The 12,985-nt window shown below is 41.3% G+C and overlaps 1 protein-coding gene across 7 annotated transcripts in view; it reads right to left on the bottom strand.

Moving 5' to 3' along the window:
- lama2 (laminin, alpha 2) overlaps positions 1–12,985 on the bottom strand; it is a 378,441-nt gene that overhangs the window by 179,880 nt on the left and 185,576 nt on the right. For all 7 annotated transcript variants that reach the window (XM_067984560.1, XM_067984559.1, XM_067984558.1 and 4 more), the window contains exons 16-18: positions 11,936–12,049; positions 2,249–2,376; positions 14–100 (exon numbers count right to left, since the gene is read on the bottom strand). In XM_067984560.1, coding sequence (XP_067840661.1) covers positions 14–100; positions 2,249–2,376; positions 11,936–12,049 — 329 coding nt within the window. The remainder of the gene's footprint in view (positions 1–13; positions 101–2,248; positions 2,377–11,935; positions 12,050–12,985) is intronic.

The following is a 12,985-nucleotide window of genomic DNA, read 5'->3' on the forward strand; positions in this document are numbered from 1 at the left end:
AGAGATTCCTTACCTGTCACATCGAGGTCCTGCATAGCCAGGAGGGCACCGGTCACATATTATCTCTCCCCTAGAATCCAGGTGACAGGTTGGACTAAAACTATGTTGTTCATGTTGTGCAGACACAGACACAAAAAGATAAAATAAAGAAAATTGTATTAGCTGCATAGTCGAGTGCTCTTTACTGAAATCATCACTGTGAAACAGACAACAACTACTTTTTCTTTCCGGCACCAAAGATAGAGCAGGGATCTCATTCCAGCTAACAGTCTCTGGAATGACTATTGGGTATTTCGGCCGACACTGAGTATAGTAAAAAGATGGCAACATCTCAATGGCATTTCAGTCTGAAATTCCCTGTAGCCTGTAACTCTGCACTATATAAAAAAAGGAATGTACAGCTGCTTGCCTGTGCCCCTGAGGGCTTGGCGAAGCACTGTATCTGACTGTAACCACCATGCTGAGCTTATTCAACTGGGAAGATGTAACAATTGTTTATTTTCTTAAAAGACATTGATCATGCTTGTAATAATGTATGAAAAAGATCCTGTCCAACTGGTACTGTGGGACAGTGATGCCAAAATTACTTCTGCTTGCTATTCTTCTGCATTTATATTGTCATTTGCCTCTGCTCTCCGGTACCAATTCAGAAAACAGAGAACCAGTTTTCTGCGCAGGGGGTCCGCCAACCACCCGCTGTAACTTTGGTGGAAGAGCCGTGGAGTCTATATTATAGGATGAAATTACTAAGGACTTGGAGAACCATGAGTTAATTGGGTTCAGGCAACATTGGATTCTGAAGGGGAGGTCATGCTTGACCAACCCATTAAAATTATTTGAAGAAATAATAGAGGAAAAGTAAAGGAAATGCAGTGGATGTGGAGTATATGAATTTTCCAAAAAAGTATTTGATAAGGAACCACAAAGGTAATGATGTATGGAATTAAAGGAAATGTGGCCACATGGACAGAGAGATGGTTGGAAGGAAGATAGAACAGGGTGGAATAAAGGGAAGTTTCTCGGACACGAAAGTCATGGTGAGTAGATCTACAGCAGTTAGTATTGTGGCCGTTCCAGCAGTACTCCAATGGTGTTGTTCATGATGAGTCAGATGATACACCTAGGCAGATTTTTAACTTACCACCTAAGCATACAATTGGTGTTGCAGCTCGGCCTCCCATTATAGAAACTGCCTGATTGTCATTTCCATTGATTTCACGTCCTGGCAGCAAATTGAAAATTTACCCCACTGTTTTATAACAATATGGATGTTTATGCCATGTAGTGGTTATCAGGGCCACTGATTTACAGTGTCTTAAATAAGTCAAATTCCATCTTTATTGAATGATGTTCTGGAATTTTTACTGGTGCTTTGGGGATCAAATTCCATGACTATGTACATTATTCTATGAAAACCATGAATGAGTATCCTCTGAAGTGCTCTGGGATGTATACCCCTTTAAGTTGTTGTGTGACACAACTTACTGCTGACAATTCATTTACTTTTTTCTATCAACAAAAATATTAAGTAGATGTTGGAATCCAGAGCCATGACTTTTTCAGGCTTTGTTTAATATTGAATAACAATTTGACTCTTTTTTTAATTAAGAAAAGGCCATATACTTTCTTAATAAGTGATTCACTGTCTACGTGGTTGTCAGATTGAGGGTGCGGTGGGGAACAATAATTCATGCTGCAGCAAAGGTAATATTAAACCATTTTCTGTGAATTCTAATCACCATGTAAAAGTGATTTAAAAAATACAAAAAAAAGTAGTTACAATAGATATAAAGTAGGGAGCAGTGTAATAGCCAGGCTACCGCTTTTCCTCATTGTGTACCTTCAATGATTTCAGTACAATTAGAGTATGTGGTGCTTCGGAAGATTATGTTAATAGATAAAGCTTAATTATGTTTTTTTGGCATCTGATATTGTCTTTATTATATATTTTCCTGAATCTTTGTATGAAAAAGATATGCTTTGCATCAATCTGCTGGGATATGGTGATTAGATAGGTTACAAAGACAGTATCAATCACTGCTGCTTAGATGTGAAAGCCATGAATTGATTGGAGACAGGGGAAAGGAGGTGAAGTTTGCTCTTTAACTGATGGCTATTCATTTCACAAATCAAGTTCTGACACTAATACTTCTTCCCACTACACATGCCGTCAGGTAGAAGTAGAAATATAGTATGAGCAGTTAATTTCCTGATGCTACAGATACAGATTAATTTATATCATACTTACTTATTTGTAGAAATTAGTAATGGACAACTGCAAGGGTGACAGTCATTGGGTGTTCCCCGAGTAGAGTCTCCATAAAAGCCAGGCCGACATTTATCACAAAATGGGCCAGTAGTGTCATGTTGGCAATCCTAAGATAAATAATATTTCCTTTAAGAACCTTCTGAGGAACATAGGAACAAAAATCTATCAATATCAGACTTAAAATTAATAATTGAACTAGCATCAGCTGCCGTTGTGGAAGAGAATGCCAAACTTCTACCACCCTTTGCGTGTAGAAGTGTTTCCTAACTTCACTCCTGAAAGTCCAGGCTCTAATTTTTAGACTATGTCCCCTAGTTCTAGACTCCCCAACCAGTGGAAATAGTTTCTGTCTATCGACTCTATCAGTTCCCCTTAATATCTTGAAAACTTTGATCAAATCACCCCTTAATCTTCTAGGATCCAGGGAATACAACCCTAGTTTGTGTAATCTCTCCTTGTAATTTAGCCCTCGAAGTCCAGGGGGTAAATTTCAATCCAGAAGAACGGGTGGGCTGAGGGCAGGGTGGCAGTGAAAATTTCAGAACAAATCCCGGCTCCAACCCGCCGACTTCTGTGTTTGACCCAGATGCATCTGAATGCGTGCGCACTTCTGGAACCCGGAAGTCCCAGCGACTTTGACATTTAAAGGTGCAATTAAGGTAGTTGTAGTAGCTAAGGGCATTAAATTTTAGTGTATTGAGGCAGACAAACCATTTTAACTCTACCTGAACGTGTCTCCCTTGGCCTCTGAAACACACCATGGAAACAGAGGCGATTTGCAGTCGTTAGCCATTTGGACCTTTAAACCAGTGATTGACACGTGAGGAAAAGGTGAGATTTTGAAGCATGGCAATTAGTTCCCTCAGACAAACCTTTGGCTGGGAGTTCTTTGTGTTTAGACTGAGATTTCTTTCTTCGCACTCAGAATTCTTGTGTTCACACATATTTACTTACATTTGAATCCCCTCAAATTGATATAATCAGGATGAGGGGCGCAATGGATTTATTCAGCAGTACATCCGAGGAGGAGGCATATCACCATCCACGGCAGGCACACCGTGCAGTTCTGGGAGTTGCAGCTCCATAAATCAGAGGTGCGCCAGAAGGACCTGCAGAAGAGCAGAGAGTGGACCAGCTAAGAGGCCGAGGTCGCAGGAGGCACTACCCACGTGAGAGGGTCTACAGGCAGAGGTTGAGCCAACTGGACCTTTCTGACGAGCAGTGCCTACGAAGGCTCAGATTGAGTCGCCAGGTGGTCACAGACGCTCCTTCATGCAGAGCTGCTCCCAGCTGGGCCTGGTGACCACGCATTGCCCGACGCAGTTGAAGTCACCACTGCCCTCAATTTCTTCGCCTCTGGATCCTTCCTGGGTGCCAAGGGTGACATCAGGAGGATCTCGCAGCCGTTTTTCCACATAAGTGTATACGACAGGTCAAGGATGGCTTGTTTGGCGGGGCATCCAACTACGTCAAGTTCCCCGTCGACATCAGCCAGACTGAGAGGGCAGTGGGTTTCCACTCTCTGGCTGGCTTCCCACAGGTATAGGGCACAATTAATTGCATGCATGTAGCAATCCAAGGACCTGCATATGATCCAGGGCTGATCATCAACCAAAAGGGATATCACTCCATCACTCCATCAATGCGCAGCTCGTTTGCGACCACCGGAAGAGGTTTCTGCAGGTGTGTGCCAAATTCCCTGGCAGCTGCTATGATTCCTTCATTTTGCGCAAATCTAACATCCCGGCCCTCTTCCATGCACAAGGCAGGCTTAAGGGCTGGCTCCTTGGAGACAAGGGGTACCCCCTGCAGATCAATGAGGCACAGCAGTGGTACGACGACAGTCACACCACCAGGTCTGTCATAGAGCAAGCCATAGGAATGCTGAAGATGCGTTTCAGGTGCCTGGATCGATCTGGGGAGCCCTTCAGAGCGTACCAGCGAGGGTGTGTAGAATAATGGTCGTGTATTGTATCCTGCACAACATCGCTCAACAGAGAGGGTTACCGGTGGATGAGGTCCCATGAGCTCATGAAGCAGCTGCACCTGCCATCAACATCGAAGATGGCGAGGAGGAGGAGGTGCACAATGGGCAAACCATCGGCAGAGCAGCAGTTCACCTGGCTGCTCGTGATGCCAGGGAGTCACACATATTTGATAGATTCTCATAGGGAGATCTGCAAAGTTAAGATAGTCAAGTACTCAGACCACCTGGAATGGCCACCACAACCACAAACAGCACCACCAGCCCCACCTCTCCAAGGTTGCATAAAATATTCCTACAACTAAGGGAGAACCAGTGGATGTGGTTTATTTAGATTTTCAGAAGGCCTTTGATAAAGTCCCACATAAGAGGTTAGTGTGCAAAATTAAAGCACATGGAGTTGGTGATAATATACTGGCATGGATTGAAAATTGGTTAACAGACAGGAAACAGAGAGAAGGAATAAATGGGTCTTTTTCGGGGTGGCAGGCAGTGACTAGTGGGGTACCGTAGGGATCAGTGCTTGGGTCCCAGCTATTCACAATATATACCAATGATTTGGATGAGGGAACCAAATGTAATATTCCAAGTTTGCTGACGACACAAAGCTAGGTGGGATCGTGAGTTGTGAGGAGGATGCAAAGAGACTTCAAGGCGATTTAGACAAGTTGAGTGAGTGGGCAAATATATGGCAGATGCAGTATAACGTGGATAAATGTGAAGTTATCCACTTCAGAAGGAAAAACAGAAAGGCAGAGTATTATTTAAATGGTGATAGATTGGGGAATGTTTGTGTACAAAGAGACCTGGGTGTCATTGTATACCAGTCACTGAAAGCAAACATGCAGGTGCAGCAAGCAGTTAGGAAGGCAAATGGTATGTTGGCCTTCATTGCAAGAGGATTTGAGTACAGGAGCAAGGATGTCTTACTGCAGTTATACAGGGCCTTGGTGAGACCACACCTGGAGTATTGTGTGCAGTTTTGGTCTCTTTACTTAAGAAAGGATATACTTGCCATAGAGGGAGTGCAGCGAAGGTTCACCAGACTGATTCCTGGGCTGGCAGGACTGTCATATGAGGAGAGATTGGGTCGACCTGGCCTGTATTCACTCGAGTTTAGAAGAATGAGAGGGGACCTGAATGAAACATATCAAATTCTGACAGGGCTAGACAAACTGGATGCAGGGAGGATGTTTCCCCTGGCTGGGGGGTCCAGAACGAGGGGTCATAGTCTCAGGATATGGGGTAAGATATTTAGGATTGAGATGAGGAGAAATTTCTTCATTCAGAGGGTGATGAACCTGTGGAATTCTCCACCACAGAAGGCTGTGGAGGCCAAGTCACTGAATATATTTAAGAAGGAGCTCGACAGATTTCTAGACACAAAAGGCATCAAGTTGTATGGGGAGAGAGCGGGAATATGGTATTGAGATAGAGGATCAGCCATGATCATATTGAATGGCGGAGCAGGCTCGAAGAGCCGAATGGCCTACTCCTGCTCCTATTTTCTATGTTTCTATGTTTAATTAGTTCAAAATACATTGCACTTTATTTTCAATAAAAATATTCCCCACCTTCAGGCATGTTTCTTGAAGGTAGAATATATGTAACTTTCAAGTGATGAAAAATATTGTAACAAGCATAACAACTTCAAACTTGAAGTGAAATTAGAAGTATTTAACACTTCTTCTCAGATTTTCAAAACGTACATTGTGCTATTTTTGTAAATTGTGTTGCACTTTAAGGGGTAGAGTTTCCACTTTGAGCGCATTCGGGAAATTGCGCCCAAAATGTGCCCAAAATTGCGCTGGTTAGGTTAGAATTCAAGTTTCAGCTAAAATCATTTGCATAATCACAAATGTAAAATCTTCCATGAACCAACGCAATCGAGCAGCAATATAGAACTTAACTGTTTATTTTTTTTTCTTTGCGTTATAAAATATTGATGTATTTAAGAGTGGTAACCTGGTGCAATTTTATTAATACAGCTGAAAAGGGGTTTATCACAAAAATAATAATTTTTAATAAGAGTGTCCAGTCCTCCACCTGTGAGTAACCTGATTTTGAATCACTGAAAATGACTTAAAAAAAACTATACTAAACCATTTACTAGTTTCATTGGTGTGCACTAGTCAGTTTTTTAGTAAATTAAATATTTTTGATACGTAAAAACTTTTAAAACGTGCCTACTCGTGCCTTTGCGCCTAAGAAAATGAGCACAATTTGAAGAGCCTTCCTGAACCAGCACAATCAGCGTAAACTCACAATGTCGAACTAGGGCCGTGGCCAGTTTTGTGGGCGGGTCCTGATCCAGGCAAATTGAATCTTAAACCAGCATAAAAGATCGTGGAAAACCCGAAAGTAAGTGGTATTGGGCATAACTCACTTACGTTTAAAATTCCCCGATCTTTTGCGCTGGTTCGGTCGATTGCTCTGGAATTTGAGCGCACAACTAGCAGAAACAAAGGGAAACTCTACCCCTATATCTTTTAATCTGGCATAAGGTTATATTGCATACTATCTTGTATTATAATGTCTAGATTCATATATGTTAAGAAAATCTTTCAAGAATGCATTAACTATGCGCAGTGCTTAGCAAAAAATATTGCCTTTCTAAAATGACATTTATGTGGAATGTCCTTCATTAATTGGAGTTAACCTGTGGCATAAAGATATAACACTACCTCAAGAGAGGAGTGCATCGTAAAACCAATCATTAAGATGAAGAAAGCACCACAGTATAAAACTAATTTCATCATCGTAACACACTGGTAGCAATCCATCTAGCATTATTGAAATAATAAAATGATAAAAGTTGCTTTAAGCTTCATGCCTTGTCAGACTGAATAAAAACAAACTACTTTTGAGTTAATGAGAATAGCCAACTTGGCATATGGTATGCTGATCACAGAAGTGTTTGGAATAAAAGAAAAAAAATGTTTTAATGCACATTCAGATTTCAGTATATCAGGGATTAAGTACAAAGCTACTGACAAATTCAGGTTAGAAATTCTATTAATTTGATTACTGTGAATAACAAAATATTGCACCATTTAGCTATCTATGAAAAATACTCATACTTACTAGTTTGATAAAAAAGCAATTTAAAGACATTGGTTTGTGGACATGGAACCAAATGGAAATTTTGAAAAATATAATCTATAAAGCTTCACTAATCATAAAATAGTCTTCCTGTAATGTTTCAGGCATTATTCTGACATGCTATGACCTTCCAAAAATGGCAATATCAAAACCTGCTTTATAGTTATTAGAATGATAACTCAGTCAAAGCTGAGATTATCCAATGAGCTTGCTAATCTCAGCCACCGTGGTGGTAAATGCACCAGTGCCTTCAACATCCCTTGATTAGGGAACCAAGGTTAACACTCATTTTGCAATCCCTGCTTGAAGCGCACATGTATAGTCATTGGGTGAAAACAGAATTGGACTATCTGTAACACTCACTATTCAATCAAGAATAGTGCCACTTGGGCAAGTTACCAGAGGGGAGAGGGGAGAAATTTTGCAAGGGGAAATTTAAAAAAATAATTATTTTAATAATTGATTGTCATTTTTTCTATGGAATAAACTTTTATTATCTCATGTACTCAGAAAATCTCTCAGATATATCATAAAATCCTTACTACACAATGGATTACACTGAAGTGCAATGATTATAGTTATGCATGTTTTTTATTCTATGTACTTGAAATAATGTAATGGCCAAGACTACTTGTATGTGCACTGGCTCGAACAGCTGTACCAGGATTTCTTGGGCACTACCTTAAAATACCATTAATGGGTTTATGGAATGAAATTCGTAGGGTCTCAAACCAAAACTGAATATATTCCAGCAATGTCGCTAATGTAGGATAAAGTTTCAGCTCTGTAAATCAGTGTAAAGACAAAAAATATAAAATACTATTTTTTTTACAGTCACTTTACACACTATTTGATGCAAATTCCCTTTTACATTATGCAATATATTTTGCCTCATTTGACGGAAGCGTGAATTGGAAAATTGGGCAGGGAAGTCAACTCACCCAATTTGTGGCACCCCTGATTTTGCAGTGATTGAAAATCAAGAGCGCTGTGAATTGGGAATGCTGACCTCGACACCCTATTCTACAATTTGCATTGCCAGAGACTCCTTCAGGGAGCCTCGTCTCACAAAATTTCCCCATATACACAATGGCGCCTTCCTGCCGCTGACTATTTCGGTGCATTTTAAGCGGAACTGGAGATTTTCCAACTTTATTGCTTAGGCATTTAGAAGTAGCTCATTGGTAAAGTCTGAAGTTTCTGGTTTAATCCTCAGCATTTACAAACTTAACTTTTCCTGATTGCAATTTAATTCATTTTATTTGCACCCTCTACTAATATTTTTCAATAATATCTGTTTCTTGGGATTGATTTGTATTATTAATAATAATTTTCAAACTAAATTGCAAATAAAGTGGCATACAGTGCTCCTGAAATAAAAGGCAGGACAAACAAATGAGATGCCAAGCAAATATTGCAGGAATACATTTTAACAACCTTCTGGCCATGGCTATATAAAGTTTAAGCCTACAATATTTAACTATATAGTAAGATAAATACTACACTTTCAATTCAGGTAAAGTGGCACAATATCTGCGTGGTAAGAGGCCATGGTTCAAATAACAGTCAGTAATAACTGCACCTCACGTATATCTGTGTCCTTTTTAAAATCAAAGTTTGGATATTACATTGCATTGAAGTAATAATATTGCATGTCAATCCTGCATAGTTGCAGGACTCCAGTTTTGAAAATGATTGTATGTTATTTTTTCATTATATTGAATTATGGATGTAAAATTTCATTATAATTCCCATGAATTTCATGCATCATGACAACTAAATACATTTTCAGGGGACAAACACTCATTTCTGATGACTGACCTACTCAGGTGAGTTCTCACTTGTGTAATAGATTCTGTATTGCACTTTTCCCCAGTTGAGTGTGGTACTCATAGAGGATACTCAATGAGACACGAGACTGCAGAATGTATTACACTATTGAGAAAAACTTCATTATAATTCACTTGTGATTCATTCTTCAGTTATTAAGTTTTCCTAACACTTGAAACATGTTCTGTATTTCATTATTTCGGAGTTCCTGATTGATTATCTATTTACAGCATAATAACCGAGTGAAATGGTTTCCATATTTCCACAGGCATGATATAACCAGCTTCATGCTGCTTTTCCACTAATCCTTCAGTCTTAGCAAACATCTACTGACCCTCCCCAATAACATCATATTTTATCTACTTGTGATGGAACTAATTTAAATGTCTTTCTTCAAGACTCCTTAAAGTACTCAGCATTTTAACAAGTTTAGTCAAAATCAAAGATCACAGGACTCAAATCACAGGATTGAAGATTCAGTATTTTCATTTCCATTTTAACTGCAGTTCCACATTTCATCAGCACAGCAAAGGCTATTATGATTTAACTGGAGTGTTGAGACACAGATCTGCAGTTGAAATTGGAGTTTTAGCACCATTAAGAATCATGACCTTTAACTTCAATTAAACTTGTTGAATGCTTTACATACAAATAATGTCTTGGTAAAAATGGCACACCTTTGGTAGAAACATTGGGCTCCATTTTCAAAGTCAAAAAACGGGTGGGTTGGGGGCAGGGGGGGCATTGAAAATTGCCACCATTTCAGACCCGCCCCCAACCCGCCTCCAACCCGCCCATTTCCAGTTTTCACCTGGGCGGGACAAGGGGCGAGCGACCAACCCGCTCTCAGGAGGTGGGTTGGGCCTTAAAAGCTTCCAAGGAGGCTTAAGGCCTCCATTTATCTCCAATTCTCGATTTCAACCACGGGGGACCAGGATTCCCGGGCCTTCTGTTTTATGCCTCGTGAAAAGAGGCGAGAAGGCCCAAGACTAACAGATAGGTGCAGGCACAGCTTGTGGGCTCGAAGGAGCAGGAGTGCTCCCCCCAGGCCCAACAAGCCTACCTGCATGACCCCCAACGATCGCGGACCCCTGATCGCGGACCACGCCGAATCGCGGACCCCTGATCGCGGACCACGCTGAATTGCAGACCCCCGACCCCAAAGCCCGATCCTCCCCCCGACCCCGATATTCCCCCTCTGACCCCCGACCCCGATCCCCCACCCCACACCGATACTCCCACCCCCGACCCCAATCCTCGCACCCCCCCATTCTGATTCTTCGACCCCCGACCCTCCCCCTCAACGATCGTGGACCCCCACGATGACCCCCAATCTCTACACCCCCCCATGACTGACCCCCGATCCCATCCCCCATGACACATGACCCCCATTGCTCACCTATGCCCATCCATGCCCCTTGCCCACCCATGTCCTTTACACCCCGCCCCCCATCCATACAAACAAAGACTTACCTGCAGACTTACGTGATGACATCCTCCCCCTGGCTGGTCTCCCGTCCGACTGAGATCAGCCTGTCAATCAGCTGGTCAGTCAGACGGGAAACCGACAAAAAAAAATAAAAGACGTCCTTACGTCAAAATCGTAAGGATGTCCGGGAAACCCGTACTAATGGATTTCCCGACCTCAATTTGACACCCTCCCCTCTCAGCTCCGTTTTAAAATTGAGCTCATTGGCCTCGAAAATCCATGGAGTAGCATATGTCAGCTTAAGTGCAAGGTTGTAGGGTGTCTGCTGGGTTCCCTTCCTCCCCCACCCACCCACCCCAATCAGAAGAAAACTTAAGCTGCCCCAAAAGCGCATATACAAAGTGTGGGCACTATAAAAATTAATAAAAATTGCCTGGCCAATTACTTGGGGATCTAGGCAACGATTCCAGCCTGGACCTCTAGGTGGGCCCCAAAACCACCAGTTTGTCAGTCAGAATGTCTGTTCTCACCAAGCATATCAGCAACAACACTACGCCAGGTCCCGAAAGAGGTTGGGGGAGAAAGGAACTTCGACGTTCAGAGTTCCTGCCCCCTTTTCCCTAATAAAGGCAGGCAGAGGCTCTGCCACCAGAAGTCTTGGTGCGAGGCTGTGACCCATTATAACTGGTTCCTGGATAGTTTCTGGACGTGCTGCTGGAATCCTGTCAAAATTATAGTGGTAGTCTACCAGAACAGTTGTAGATTTTTGGTGCCACTATTTTATGCTGTCTGTGAATTATCAGGCCAATCCACTGGTGAAGATGGCAAAATAGATTTACTATGATGCTGATTATTATGCAAACTTAGAGATGTACGCAAAACCAAAGACCTTGACTTTATTTACTGTATATACTGAATAAAAGAAAAAAAATGCTCTCCTGGTAATTTGTTGTATGTCTGCATTTATGCTACTGTAGTATGCTTTTAAGAGTTAAAAGCATATTTTTTCAACACCAACATGGAAAATAATTTTAAAATATCATTACAGCATAAATTGAGATTTCCCTGTAATTAAATTAGTTTTTTCATAACATGAGGCATTAACTGACTGTAACAACAAATATTATGTGAAACAGATGGTGCGATCAATGTTACTAACAGAGCGGGGTCGTGGGTAGTGCTGCTACATTTCTCGATATAAATGCACTCCAAATGTTACACTGGCATTGGCACTCTGGATTTGCTGTGAATAATCAACACAACAAAAAACAAATATTCTTATCCCAGTCTGGGTAAATACCTTGCATTGATCCACACTTACCAAACATTCCCCAGTAATGTCATCACAATACTTAGAATGGCCATAGCAGGTACATGGTACACAGATTCCTCCATAGAGGGTGCTATTTACTCGTCTGTATCCAGGCACACAGGACTGTAAAAGGGAAAAAATCTTTGTTATTTATTGACTAACATTTTCACTCATGCAAAATGTGCTCTTGCTTTTTTTTTTAATAGCTTCCATGATATGTGAAGTGTTTTTAATATTGGTATAAATAATATCATAATCAAATAATCTGAAGTTTTTAGCTTGTCCTCTTTAATTTCTGACTGTACAATACAAAATTGTATGGGTGGAAACTGATTTTTGTGTTGATTACGATGAGGGATACCAGTGTTAAGAAGTGGAACACCTTTCCATTACTTGCAACTTGTGTAAGTATCGAGCACTCCAAGGTCAGGTGCACCAAGAAGTAAACACAGGGCAAAGCTCCCTCTGTGCTGCTTTGATATTGTGTCTGAATCAAGCCTTTGATCCATATCCCGTGATACCCTTACCTAATAAAAATTTGTCAATTTCAGTCTTGAAAAGTTCAATTGACCCAGTATCCACAGCCTTTAGGGGGAAAGAATTCCAGATTTCCACTACTCTTTGTGTGAAAAAGTGCTTCTTGATTTCACTCCTGAATGACCTAGCTCTAATTTTAAGATTGTGCCACCTTGTTCTGGATTCCCCCACCAGAGGAAATAGCTTCTCTTTATCTAACCTATGGAATGCTTCTATCATTTTAAACACCTCAATTAAATCACCCCTCCACCTCCCAAACTCGAAGGAATGCAAACCAAGTTTATGCAACCTGTCCTCATAACTTAATCCTTTAAGCCCTGGTGAATCTGCGCTGTACCTCCTCAGAGGCCAATACATCCTACTCCTGATGGGGTCTGACCAAGGCTTTGTGCAACTGAAGCATCACTTCCTTCCCTTTGTATTCCATCCCCTATGAGTTAAAGGCCAACATCCTATTAGCTCTTTTGTACCTATTCACTAACTTTCCATCATTCGTGTACCTGGACACCCAAATCCTTACGT

This window comes from Heptranchias perlo, chromosome 5 (assembly GCF_035084215.1).
Source record: "Heptranchias perlo isolate sHepPer1 chromosome 5, sHepPer1.hap1, whole genome shotgun sequence".
Taxonomy (NCBI): Eukaryota; Metazoa; Chordata; class Chondrichthyes; order Hexanchiformes; family Hexanchidae; genus Heptranchias; species Heptranchias perlo.